The sequence below is a fragment of the Sciurus carolinensis genome, chromosome 12, assembly GCF_902686445.1.
Source record: "Sciurus carolinensis chromosome 12, mSciCar1.2, whole genome shotgun sequence".
In the NCBI taxonomy this organism is placed as follows: domain Eukaryota; kingdom Metazoa; phylum Chordata; class Mammalia; order Rodentia; family Sciuridae; genus Sciurus; species Sciurus carolinensis.
The window spans coordinates 94,154,670-94,169,193 of record NC_062224.1 but is presented as its reverse complement, the minus strand read 5'-3'; the positions used below and the strand labels follow the sequence as shown (position 1 = coordinate 94,169,193).

Below are 14,524 nucleotides of genomic sequence, written 5' to 3'. Positions count from 1 at the left end.
GGTGCAGAAGAGAGATTTTGAAAGTGATCAGCCTTGATCCCTGCTCTCAAGAGAAATAACAATGTAACTAGATATGCTCACAATGAATAATATAACGAAAAGAATTGAGGGCAGTATTTTGAGGTTGGGATTGGGACCTTTAAATCCCACCATTTGCATATTGGGGGAAGAAAGCAAGTGTAGTAGAATAATCTGATATTAAATGTCATTTCAGTGTTATTCAACTAACAAATATAAAGAATAAGTACCACCAGAGTGTATTTTTATGAAAGCTGAGAGATCAGTATTAACAAATGCATTGTAAAGATCAAAGCAAGATAAAACATTTTTTTCTCCTGGAATTGTCAGTTAAGTTTTCAGTGTTGAGAAGGCTGTTAGTCTTAAAGTTTTTTGGATTGAGAGGCAAATTAAAAAGGGGGTAAGAATAAAAAGGAGCATTGACTACACCAAGAGTTTCAGCCTATAATCAGTAACTATAAATCCATCCCTAATGACTGATATGCTCATCTAATAATCACCTGAGACCTAACCCTTCACTGACTTAAGTATATTTGTGCCAGTTTTATTTGGAATATTGACACTGGTGTTTTCAACACAACTCAGTAAAACTACCCCCTGAGAATGTGAGAAGCTCCATTGTCTTATGCACTTATTCCCACATCATATGTTCCCATCTCACATCCAGTCCTTCATTGCTCCCCTTGCTACCTAACTGCCCCACTCTACATCAAGATGGAACTCTACATCCTCTGTCAGATGGGAACTTTTTATTTCTTTATACCTCCATCTGTCTCAAATCTCTTTACCCATAACCTTCACGGCTCTCTCTGGCCATCAGTGGACCAGTTTCAACCTAGATGTTCTAAATTCATCTGTCTTTCAGGAATATCACTTTTTGCATAAGACCCTTTCTCTACTGTTTTCAACTTCCCACATTGACTCTTTCAGTCTTAACCTCAAAGTCCTCCCATTGAAAAAGATAAAAAGACTTTTCCTTTAGATTCATTTGTATTCTAATTAATTATACTTGACAGTAGAGTGCATTTTGACACATCATACATAAATGGAGTATAACTTCTCATTCTTCTAGTTGTACATGATGTAGAATCACACCAGTTGTGTTATCATATATGCACATAGGGTAATAATGTCCTATTCATTTTACTAATGCTTCCTACCTCTTATCCCCTCCCCTCCCTTCATCCCTTCCCTTCATCAAACTGTCTAATCCAAAGTACCTCTATTCTTCCCTAGCCACCCTCCCCACCTTATTGTGAATTAGCATCTTCGTATCAGAGAAAACATTCCACCTTTGGTTTTTTGGGGATTGGCTTATTTCACTTAGCATGATATTCTTCATCTCCATCCATTTACGGGCAAATACCATAATTTCATTCTTCCTTAAGGCTTGGTAATATTCCGTTGTGTATACATACCATATTTTCTTTATCCATTCATCTGTTGAAGGGAACCTAGGTTGGTTCCATAGTTTAGCTATTGTGAGTTGAGCTGCTATAAACATTGATGTGACTGTGTCACTATGGTATACTGATTTTAAGTCCTGTGAGTATAAAGCAAGGAGTGGGATAACTTTCTTATACCACTCTACTGCAGTTAGATTTTGTAGTTATTTCTGTTTACTTAGCCCAATGGCATTTTCCTGCCCTTTTTCTACTTGATTTCTGAATAAAGGACCTCTCTCCTTAGTGCTCCCAATTGTTAATATTCATTAGGATTCCATTCCTTAGCCCTCCTCACAATGTATAAACATGTATCCTCTTAAAAACAAAACTTCTGCCATGCATTCCTCTTTAAGCTATTACATTATCTGTCAGTATATCTTTACAACTCTACAACTTTACAACTATCTACATTTAGATAGTTCCTTTTCTAGAATATATAAAAAAAAAAAAGCAGCATTTCAGAAACCTCCATCTGGAGGGCCTTTCACCTTTTTCAGTTTGTCTTTGCTGCACTAATCTTTCTGAATTATTGAGAGAGCATTGTTTTATCATTACTTACTCATAGTACTTTCCTACAGTGTTACTTAATTACATATCGCTCTATGTTTATACCTCCACAAATGAATGTGGTTTCTCTGAAAGCAGGAATTCAGTTTGTTTGTTTTTTTTTTCTTTTTTACTTTTCAGTGGAACAGAGTTATTCATGTCCTACATATGGCAGGCGTTTAATAGGTGCTGGTTGAGATTTTTTATTGCTTGTATTATTTGCCATGGGCAGAAACCCTGTGGATAGATTTAGGGACCTGAATATAAGACCTGGAATTAACTTCAGTATAGAAAGAATAGTGGTGGACTGATGAAGCAGTGATGATTATGATTGCTCCCTTACAGAATAAAAAGGGACACAGTTGTAGGAAAGTTAGTTCTGGTAGCTTTGTAGATGATTAAAGGAATTGCTTCTCAGTCTTTTGGCTAAGATGGAGTGTAGAAATGATGGAAAAAAAGAAATGGAGGTCATTAGAGATGACATAAACCACAAGTAAGCACAGTTGAAGGAATGATTATTAGGATGCTCTCAATATAGATTAATAAAACTTGAAAATGGCTTAAACACCAAGGATACATTTATGAAATAAGAGAAAATTCGTAAGTAGAGCAGTTCCAGGGAGCTCAAGGATCTCAAATTCCTTATCTTTTTTTTTTTTTCCCTGCTCTGCCATTTTTATATATTGACATGTCCTCAAAATCTGACTCCTTTCATGGTCTCTAAATAGCTTCACTACTCACACCATCACTTGCAGATAAAAATATCATAGGACAGAAAAGAGAAACATGCCTTTTCAAGAGCCTAAGCCCCCTTCAAGAATATAGAAAACTTGATGGACATGGTGGCTCACAACTCTAATCCAAGTGACTTGGGAGGCTGAGGCAGGAAGATCACAGGTTGAAAGCCAGCATCAGGGCTGGGGATATGGCTCAGTTGGTAGAGTGCTTGCCTTGCAAGCACAAGGCCCTGGGTTCCAATCCCCAGCACGCAAAAAAAAAAAAAAAAAAAGAAAGAAAGAAAGCCAGCATCAGCAATTTAGCAAAGCCTAAACAACTTAGTGAGACCCCGTCTCAAAATAAAATATAAAGAGAGTTGGGGATGTGGCTCAGTGGTTAAGTGCCCCTGGGTTCAATCCCCAGTACCAAAAAAAGAAAAGACTAGAAAAGTATGCCCTAGCAAACTTAGGTTGCAGTGGGTCAGAATCCTGACATGCGTTCAATGCACATCCCACTCTTGGCAAGGAGAATGAGAGCACCAGGATTGTGGCTGAGTACACCTCACACGAGCAGCATCTAGGAACCTTTAATAAATACACATTCTTAGGCCTCATCCCAGACTTAATTATGAAAGAAACTCAAGGCTGAGTAGAACCCACCAGTGTGTGTTTTAATCAGCACTTTAGTAAAATATGTCCACAGTTCTTCAGCAAGGAAGATACTTCCTAGTGTCAGCTACATGGCTTCTCTTCCTCTTCCTGTCTTTTCTTTGGGCCTAGTGACATCGTGCTGTACTACCTGCTTCATCTCCCAAACAATACACCATACCTCAGAAATGTGATTCTTTAGTTGTAGCTGCTGATTATCACATCACTGTGGCTGTAATCTAGTTTGTTTGTTTTGAGGTATTTTGAGTTTTCCCTGGGTTATAAAAATAAAAATACAAAGCAAGAATACTTTTAAAACTTAAGCAGGTATTGTTAGAGGTCATTTCTGGTGGTCACTTGGGGTTTTTTCTTTTCCTTTCACTTTCTGCCTTTTCTAATTTTTCTTAAGGACATTTATATTGATTTTATATTGAAAGAAAGAAAATTTTAAAGTTTTTTTTTTGTTTTTTTTTTAACTGGAGGTCAAAACCAGGACTTTGTAAATAGGAGGCAGATGCTTTCCACTGAGCTATATCCCAGCCCCTTAAAGATATTTTTTCAAATTAGAAAGATTCATAACAAATTCCAGTAAGTTCAATAAGTGAATATTAATATTATTTTTCTTTATGTGATTTTGTGTATCTAGTTGTAATAACATTTTGCTTTTTTCATAGGTTTCCTAAAAGGAAAAATGGAGGAAGCCCTAAACCAAATGCATCCACTGAATGAAAAGCAAATAGCCAATTCCGAAGATGGATATGTATGGCAAGTCACTGACATGAATAGACTGCACCGGTTCTTATGTTTTGGTTCTGAAGGTGGAACTTATTATATCAAAGAACAGAAGTTGGGCCTTGAAAATGCTGAAGCTTTAATTAGATTGATTGAAGATGGCAGAGGTTATGAAGTGATACAAGAAATAAAGTTGTTTAGTCAAGAAGGCAGAACCATAAAGCAAGAGCCTTTGCTCTTTGCACTTGCCATTTGTTCTCAGTGTTCTGACATAAGCACAAAACAAGCAGCATTTAAAGCTGTTTCTGAAGTTTGTCGCATTCCTACACATCTCTTTACTTTTATCCAATTTAAGAAAGATCTGAAGGAAAGCATGAAATGTGGTATGTGGGGTCGTGCTCTCCGGAAGGCTATTGCAGACTGGTACAATGAAAAAGGTGGCATGGCCCTAGCTCTGGCAGTTACAAAATATAAACAGAGAAATGGCTGGTCTCACAAAGATCTGTTAAGACTGTCACATCTTAAGCCTTCCAGTGAAGGTAAGCATAAGATCTTCATGGGGGATGGTGGGGAATGGGTTGTCTAATAAATAGTGAATTTTTATTTAACATTATGTAATTATTTCCTAAAAGGATTAGCCTTTTTGAGGCAAATTGATTAATTCAAATATTTAATTTAGTTGGCACCTGGAACTAAACACCTATCAGGCAATCCAGACATTGATAATGAAGAATCACATAACAGATTTATAGATAAATATTCTAAATTCTTAAAATGTCACCCTGCTAGCTGGAATGTTCACCCAAGTGGGTATGGGCTTTGAATGGAGTATGGACTAAAATTATAATAAGCAAAACAGCTGCTTGCCAGATGGCAGATAGCAAGACTATACTGCTATAGATATCCCCCGCCCCTATCTTTCTAGAACATATTTTCTAAAGAACCTAAAGGCTACCTTGAAATAGTGCACAATTTAACAGTGCAGGGCGTTAATTGTCCACAGCTTTCATGTGGTAACTTGGGTACTTTTTCTAAACCTATGGGAAAAGAATTAAGAAGTTAGTTGTTTCTAAAACTATTCTCTCTTAGGAAGAATATAAAAACTCTTTGGAATAAATAATTTAAGATGTGAACTTCTACAAAAATCAGCATGTCTAAAATTTAACATTTTTTTCATCAGAAATGAAACTTGAAAATACAGTCACTCAAATTTTACTTCTGCCTGTTACTTTGTATACTTAAGCCAAGTAGTTTAACCTTTCTGAGTTTTTGTGCCTTCCTCTATTAGAAAATGGAGGATAACATTTACAATAATTGTAACTAAACATAATGAAGTATCTTAAAATACTTACTTAGCACACATATTTTCTGGCATGTAGTGGAAGTGCATTATTGGTTCTCCTCCCCTGCCTTCAACATATTTGTTCTTTTTGATGTTGATTATTCCTACTAATCATTCATTCCACAGATATTTAGTGAGTACCTACTGTTTTTTTATTTGTTCTAATTAGTTGTACATGACAGTAGAATGCATTTAGATTCATTGTACACAAAAATGGAGCACAACTTTTCATTTCTCTGGTAGTACATAATATAGAGTCATACCATTCATGCGATCATACATGTACCTAGGGTAGTGATGTCCATCTCATTCCACCATATTTCCCACCCCCAAGCTTCTTCCCCTCCCCTCACTCCCCCCTGCCCAATCCAAAGTTCCTCCATTCTTCCTTTGCCTTCCCCCCCATTATGGATCGGCATCCACATATCAGAGAAAACATTTGGCCTTTGTTTTTTGGGATTGGCTTATTTCACTTAGTATGATACTCTCCAGCTCCATCCATTTACCTACAAATAGACTGGGGTTTTGGCTCAATGGTAGAGCACTTGCCTAGCACATGTGAGGCACTGGGTTCAATCATCAGCACCACATAAAAATAAATAAAAGCATTATGTCCATCTACAACTAAATGAAAGAACTTAAAGAAAAGAGTACCTACTATTAATGGGCATTGTTCTAAGAACTTGGCATACAAATTATAGGAGTTATGTGATTTATTATGATATACATTCATGCAATTCTCCCCCCAATTTTTTTTTTCTTTCTTTTGTGTGTGTGTGTGCACACATATGTAGGCATGTTTTACATTAGGTTTAGACTTTTTCTAAAGTCACCAAAGTATTTACCTGTGATTTTTTTTTCCCTAATCATGCTACTTTATATTTTTAACATTTAAATCTTTGATTAGTATAAGGGAGATAGGCACCTAGCCTGATTTGTTTGTTGAGACACCACATAGAGTATGAGAATGAAATTACCTATTGCTAATTCTGACCTGACAAATTAGTTTCTGAACTTGTGGAAAAAGTTAATTCTTGGCTTTCTTTTCGTGGTCTGCAAAATAGAGTTAGTAGATGTTTCTTAAATTTATACCTGTATATAGGATTCCTTAATTCTGAGAGCAAAACTCATATTTAAAACCTTATTAATTATGGCAATATCATGTCCAGCTTAGAGGACCCCTTGGCTTTTCAGAATGAAAAGAATTTTAAACAAACTGTAAACTACCAAATAAGTAATATGTTAATGTCCTAACTGAAATATGTATTTATAACAGATAAAACAAGTCAAAGTGTGATTCATTTAATCGGGTATTATATACCTGCTGGCTTGTGTAATTATAGAATTGGGTAGGATAAGGCTGCTTTAATGAATTATTTTCATTGGTAAGACAATGTAGAAAACATGCTTGCATGAAACATTTAATATATCATTACAAATCTGGAAGATAACAAGATTCACAATGCTTTAGAAGTTCCTGGATATTGGTACAAACTTTTGATTATATTCTTTAGATTTAAAAAAAATAGCGCATAGACTTGTTCTTGCTTAACTATGTGTTTAATTTAACAAATAAAATATTTTAGGGAAAAGTTGTGGGTTTTTTGTCAATATTTCAAAAAGTCAAAAGACATTATTAAAAGCCACATTCTGACTTCTCTTGAAAGTACATTTTTGGCAGTACTAAACCAGTACTTGACTAGAACATGTCAGTACATACTCTCCTCAGTTCATCACAGTCCTAATGACTTTGACATCACCATGGGCTATTTTATTTCTTTACTTTATCTGACATTTAAATTACTTTATCAAACATTTTATTTGTTTAGTTAATTCCCACTTTTTACAGATGTGAAAACCAAGACCTAGAAAGATCAGTATTTATTTCCTCACCCTCAAAGCTCTTTCTACTATTAGAAGAAATTATAAAAGAAATGAGCAAATTATTTTTCTTTTTTTTAATTGGTCCTGTAATAATTTATTTTAAAACAATTTTAAAAGAACCTGCCTACCTGTCCACTTCCACTTAATTTCTGCTATTCAGAAAGGCATATTTATTCAGAAGCTTAGAAGGACAAACAACTATTTATTGAGATAGATCTGTACTCTTGTGAATTGTTCTGAGATTGTTGACCTGAAATAGGCACTGCCTACAGTTTATAATGCTGGTAACTAGAAAAAAAAAGAAAGAAAGAAAGAAAGAAAGAAAGAAAAAGAAAGCAAGCCTCTGTAAATTATTTAGGATATAAATGTTTTCTTCTAATATTTAAACAGTAATGATGGAATTAGCAAAATTAATTTGCTCCATTTGCTTAAATGTGTGTGTGATATCATAGAAAACTGCCTCCTATTTGAGGGGAGTTAACTCCTGTGTATCAGTTAAGTCTATCGTACACTGCATTCTCAGGAAACATGTTCTATATTTTACTTGGTAATCCTACTTGCCTTTTCAATTCTTTATCTTGTTAAAGGACTTGCCATTGTGACCAAATATATTACAAAGGGCTGGAAAGAGGTCCATGAATTGTATAAAGAAAAAGCACTTACTGTGGAAACTGAAAAATTATTAAAGTATCTGGAGGCTGTAGAGAAAGTGAAGCGCACAAAAGATGAACTGGAAGTCATTCATCTAATAGAAGAACATAGATTAGTTAGGGAACATCTTCTAACGAATCACTTAAAATCTAAAGAGGTGAGTAAATTAATTATTTTAAAAGGACAAATTACATGTAAAAGGCCCTGGTTCAATCCCTAGTCTTACAAAAAAAAGAAACAGAAATTAACCAAAAAAATCTTGAAATTAATGTTAATTTGAAACACTTAATATTGATGTCCATTTAGCATTTTGTGTCAGATCCACCCCAGACCATATCCTGCTTAATTTTAAAAAATCTTCTTTGTATTTTCTTCATAAAATACATACTTCCTTGTTCTAGTAAAGAATAAGTTTGCTTATTTGATAAGCCTTAGGTTAAGACAAATTCTCATTCTGAAAGTACTTTGAAAACCAAATAAAAGCCTTGGAAAATAAACTGCTATTTATTGATATAGCTATGTTACTGATTCATTTCCCCCTTGATTCCTTATATTCCTTCCTATAGGTATGGAAGGCTTTGTTACAAGAAATGCCTCTAACTGCATTGCTAAGGAATCTAGGAAAGATGACTGCTAATTCAGTGCTTGAACCAGGAAATTCAGAAGTATCTTTAGTATGTGAAAAACTATGTAATGAAAAACTGTTAAAAAAGGTAAGCATTATCATTGATTTTTCTACTAACTGAAAAAGTTGGCTTCTAAATTTTGGAAATGCAGTTAGTACATTTTTTTGTGTTCTGAGACTTTTATACCAGATTGATTACATTTTGACTCAGAATTCTAAGGTTAAAAATCCTCATTTTTCTCTTTCCTTTATGAAACATATTTCTTAGCTACAGTAGCATACAATGTAAGGAAGATGCATAATCACTATTTTTTAACTGGAATTTTGCTTTCACTTTCTGTCTTTATCTTGTTTCTAGGCTCAAATACATCCATTTCATGTTTTAATCGCACTAGAAACTTATAAAACAGGTCATGGACTCAGAGGAAAACTGAAGTGGCGCCCTGATGAAGAAATACTAAAAGCATTGGATACTGCTTTTTATAAAACATTTAAGGTTTGACTTTTGTTTTTTAAAAAATGACTTGGGAATTAACATCTTTTGTAAAAACATTTTAAAGGTAGTATGAATAGTGTAACCATTTTAGAGTATATATTCATTTGTTTTTCATTAATTTATGTGAAGTGGGCATATAAATAACAATGTAAGTATTTATTGGTTTTTTGTTTTGGGGATTGAACCCATAAGTGCTTTACCACTGAGCCACATGCCCAGTCCTTTTTATTTTTTATTTCAAGACAGGGTTTCACTAAGTTCCTGTTCCGGCTTTGAACTTGTGATCCTTTATCTCAACCTTCCAAGTTGCTGTTAATTACAAGCATGTACCTCTGTGACTGGTAGTAACATTATAATTTATAAGCAAAGTATTTTCTATTATTTTTGGTCAGCAACTACTTATCTAAGATGGTTTTGATCATTTTGATAAATTATTAAATTTTGCATTCCTGTGGATTCCTATGACTTGGTTCTCCTTCCCTGGTTTTTTCCATTAATTGGTAGATGAACTTCATCAGTCTTGATAAGAAGTGAGTTTGTCAGAATAGAAATCTCATAATGGAGTAATAAGTTAAAATTTTTGGTTTTAAAATTTTATGATATGTAACAAATAACATCCAAATTCAGCAGCAAAATTATAAGGGTGACACCATTGCCAAGATGTGCTAGGATGTTTCAACATATAAAAACTGGTCAATGTAATGTGTCACATTAGTAGAATGAAGGGACAGAAACACATACTCATCTAAATTTACCCTGGTGCAGGGGGTTGGGGGGGACTTGACAAAACATCTTTAAATGTTTTTTTTCATCATTTCTTGATTCATTCATTCATTTACTGGTACGGGGGATTGAACTCCAGGGTACTTAACCGCTGAACCACATTGCCAATTCTTTTTTATTTTTTTCTTCTTTAATTATTTTTTTTATTTTTTACAGAGTGAATTTTGATTCATTGTACACAAACGGGGTACATCATTTCGTTTCTATGGTTGTACATGATATAGATTCATACCATTCGTGTATATTTTGAGACAGGGTCTCATCAAGTTTCTTAGAGCATCCCTGTTTTACTGAGGAGGGCTTTGAACTTGTGATCCTCCTGCCTTTCCCTCCTGAGGCACTGGGTTTACAGGCATGTACTACCATGTCTGGCTTATTTCATGATTTTAAAAAGAAGAACAGTTAATAAATAAATAACAAATAGAAGTGAACTTGAATACGCCATAGCTGGTTGTGGTGGCACACGCTTATAATGTCACAGACTCAGGAGGCTGAGACAGGAGGATTGCAAGTTTGAGGCCAACCTAAGCAACTTAACCAGGCCCCAAGCAACTTAGTGAGACCCTGTCTCAAAATTTAAAAAAAAAAAAAAAAGAAAAGAAATGTGGCTGTAACACAGTGGTGAAGTGCCTCTGGTTTCAATCCCCTGTACCAAGAAGAAAAAAAAAAAAACTAACATCCTACTCTCTAAAGGGTGAAGATTGATAACTTTTAACAAGATGTATCCCATTTGTTTAAAATAAAAATAAATTAAAAAAAAAAAAGATTGATAACTTTTCCCCTGAGATAAGGAAGACAAAGATGTTCACTTTTTCAATTCCAATTCCACATAGTATTAGAAATTCTAGTTAATTAGGTAAGATAAGATTAAGATAAGATAGTAAATTAGATAAGAGATGTAATTTTTTAAAATTCCAAATTGGAAAGAAATAAAATTATTCCTGTCCTCTTATGCCATGATCTTACATGTACAAAAGCCTAAAGAATCCACACACACACACACACACACACACACACACACACACCAAACTATAAAACAAGCAAACTCTAACAAAGTTGCAGCATATGAAATTAACATGTTATGATCAGTTGTATATCTACATGGTAGCAGCAAACAATTTGAAAAGGAAATTTAGGAAATTTTTCCATTTACAATAGCATCAAATACAACAAAAGTTAGGAATAAATATAAGGAGACGCAAGGATCATATACTGAGAACTGCAAAACATTGTTGAGAAAACTCAAGAAGACAAATGGAAAACATCCATGTTTTTAGTTTGGAACACTGAAGATCACAGTGCTACCCAAAGCAATTTACAGGTGCAACACAGTCCCTTTCAAATCCAAATGTCTTTCTTATTTTGCAGAAATAGAAAAACCCACTGTAAATTTCATATGAAATTTCAAGTGACCCCTGGTAGCCAAAATGATCTTTGAAAGAAGTAAGTTGGAGGACTCACATTTTGGTATTTCAAAACACTACAGTAATCAAAATACTGTGAGTTCAGAAACAAATCCTGTTGTATGGTCAGTTGATTATTCTTTTTCTTTTTCTTTTTTTGAGAAGGATTTCAAAATGATTCAATGGACAAAGGCAGTCTTCAACAAATGATGCTGGAAAAACTGCATATTAATGTGCATAAGAATGAAGTGAGGCTGGCACCTTACACTATAAAAAATAGTTCACAGTGGATTTGGATTTAAGAGCTAAAACTGACCAGAGTTCTGGTTCAATGATAGAGTGCTTTCCGAACATTTGTGAGTCCCTGGGTTCCATCTGCAGCAGGGAAAAAGAAGCAAAAAAGTGAAAAAATAACCTATACTATGGGAAAAAATATTAGCAGATCATCTATCTGATAAGGGTTTACTGTCCATGTATAAAAAGAATCCCTGAATCCAACAGCAAAATATAAATAATCCAATTAAAAAATGGCAAAGTACTTTTTTCCAAAAATTTCTAAATGATCAATAAGAACTTGAAAAGATATCATCATTATTCAACAGGGGAATGCAAATGAAAACCACAGTGATGTACACTTTACACTTAATTGGATGACTAGTATTAAAAAGCAGAAAATAAATGTTAGAATGTGGAGAAATCTAAATCATACTGTATTACTAATGAGAATGTAAAATGTTGCAGCTCCTGAGGAAAAAACAAGGGCTCAAAAAGTCAAACATAAAGTTACCATTCCATTTAGCAGTTTTCTACCCCTATGTATATGCCCTAAATAATTGACACAGGTACTCAAAATAGATATTTATATAGCAGTATTTATAGCAGCATTATTCACTATAGTCACAAGTCAGAACAACCCAAGTATTCATCAAAAGATTAATAAAGTGTTTTATTACACATAGAATGGAATATGATTTTGCCTTCAAAGCAGTGAAATTTGATAAATATGATAACATGGATAAACCTTGAAAACATCATGCTAAGTTAAACAAACCAGACATAAAAGGGCAAGTATTATATGATTGTATTATGTGGTGTATCCTGAATAGGCAAATTTATGGAGATAAAAAATGGTATAGAAGTGGCCAGATGCCAGATATAGTTGCACACACCTGTAATCCCAGCAACTTGGAAGGCTAAGGCAGGAGGATCACAGATTGAAGACCAGCCTCAGCAGCTTAGCTATACCTTGCGTCAAAAAATAAAAAGGACTAGATATATAGTTCCCTGGTCAAGCCCCATGGTTTCAATCCATCCCCAATACCCAAAAACAAAGCCAAAATAAAAATAAAAAGAATCTGCCTAATACACAGGTATTAGGGAAAGTTGGGACTGATGAGTTAATTGATAAAGTTTTCATTTAAGATAATGAAAAAGTTCTGGAAATAAAAATAATGGTTATACAACATTGTGAATGTACTTAATGCCGCTGAATTCTATATGTAAGAATGGTTAAAATTGGCCTGGGGTTGTAGCTTGGTGGTAGAGCACTTGCATAGTATGTGTGAGGAACTGGGTTCAATTCTCAGCATCACATATAAACAAACAAATAAACAAGGGTCCATTGACAACTAAAAAAATTTAAAAAAAAAACTCTCTTCAAAAAATAAAAAAGGAATGGTTAAAATTGTACACAAGTGTGTACCATTGCGCCTGGTGTCTGGCCACTTCTTTACTACATTTTACCATAATGACCAATTTTTTCCTAGAAGTTCCCATTTTGCCTTAAAGAACAAATATTTTTTTAAATAGCATGGTAACTTTCATTGAAATTATTAGATTTTCGTATTTCCTTTGTTGTACCTGGATTGAATTATGAGCTAAGCTTTTTTGGTTTTGTTTTTTTGTTGTTTTTAGTTTTGGTTTTTTGGTAGTGCAGGGGATTGAACCCAGGGAACTACATCCCCACCCCCACTTTTTTAATTTTTTATTTTGAGATAGGGTCTCACTAAGTTGCAGAGGCGGGCCTGGAACTTGGGATCCTCCTGCCTCCACCTCCCAAGTCACTGTGATTATAGGTGTGCACCACAAACCTGGCAAACTAAACATTTTCAAATCGTCATCTAATTGGTGTATCAAAAATTAGAAGACCTTTTATCTTAGAGACTCTTTTGAATGAAAAATAAGGAAATAAAATTCTTATTTTAGAGTGTCTGTGACTGCTTTTAATGATTATTTTGTTTTCTCTGTAGACAGTTGAGCCAACTGGAAAGCGTTTCTTGCTGGCTGTTGATGTCAGTGCTTCTATGAACCAAAGAGTTTTGGGTAGTATACTCAATGCTAGTACTGTTGCTGCAGCAATGTGCATGGTGAGAACACATAAATATTTTAAGAATGTTTGCTTCTCTAAGAAATTGTTTACCATGTGTTAAATTATAAAGGGAGATAACACTTAAAAATTAATGACAAATGGCTGGGGTTGTAGCTCAGTGATAAAGTGCTTGCCTACCACAGGTAAGACACTGGGGTCAATTCTCAGCACCACATAAAAAAATAAAGATATTGTGTCCATCTACAGCTAAAATAAAAATATATATATTTTTAAAAAGTTAATGGCAAATATCAGAAAATGTAGAGTCAAGAGAATTGTTTGAGTTTTTTTTTTTTTCCCAACTGTGGATTTATTCCTAATTTAATAAAATACATTCTTTCTTTGATTCAAAGGATTATCGTGAAAACCAGCTTTTTTTTTTAAACCAGCTTATTTGTATTTGTGAAAAGTCCCTTGAAAACTATATTACCATTGACTTATTACTATATTATTGCACAGTAGTGTAAATTTAGAAATAAAACAAGCATCATAGTGGGGTTTATTTTTCTAATAAAGATGAAGTTTATAAACTTCAGTATTATATACTTCCCCCAAATCTGCTGAAAATTACTACCATTTAATTTTCAGGTTGTCACACAAACAGAAAAAGATTCTTCTATAGTTGCTTTTTCACATGAAATGGTACCATGTCCTGTGACTACAGATATGACCTTACAACAGGTTTTAATGGCTATGAGTCAGGTAAGAAAATTTTATTGTTTACTTAACATGAAAAAAAAAAAAAGTACTTGGGCACTATGGCACACACCTGTAATCCCAGCATCTTGGGAGACTGAGGCTTGAGGTTTGCAAGTTCAAAGCCAGTCTCAGTAACTAACTGAGCAAGGCCCTAAGCAACTTAGCTAG

At 34.2% G+C, this 14,524-nt stretch overlaps 1 protein-coding gene across 2 annotated transcripts in view; it reads left to right on the top strand.

Moving 5' to 3' along the window:
• The window catches only part of Ro60 (Ro60, Y RNA binding protein), a 31,769-nt gene that overhangs the window by 12,099 nt on the left and 5,146 nt on the right, over window positions 1-14,524 (top strand). Inside the window, exons 2-7 of one of the 2 annotated variants that reach the window (XM_047521217.1) lie at window positions 4,048-4,644; window positions 7,919-8,139; window positions 8,549-8,695; window positions 8,966-9,103; window positions 13,539-13,655; window positions 14,246-14,359. In XM_047521217.1, the coding sequence (XP_047377173.1) occupies window positions 4,065-4,644; window positions 7,919-8,139; window positions 8,549-8,695; window positions 8,966-9,103; window positions 13,539-13,655; window positions 14,246-14,359 (1,317 nt within the window). In that variant the 5' untranslated portion in view covers window positions 4,048-4,064. The remainder of the gene's footprint in view (window positions 1-4,047; window positions 4,645-7,918; window positions 8,140-8,548; window positions 8,696-8,965; window positions 9,104-13,538; window positions 13,656-14,245; window positions 14,360-14,524) is intronic. The other variant, XM_047521218.1, reaches the window with a different exon arrangement.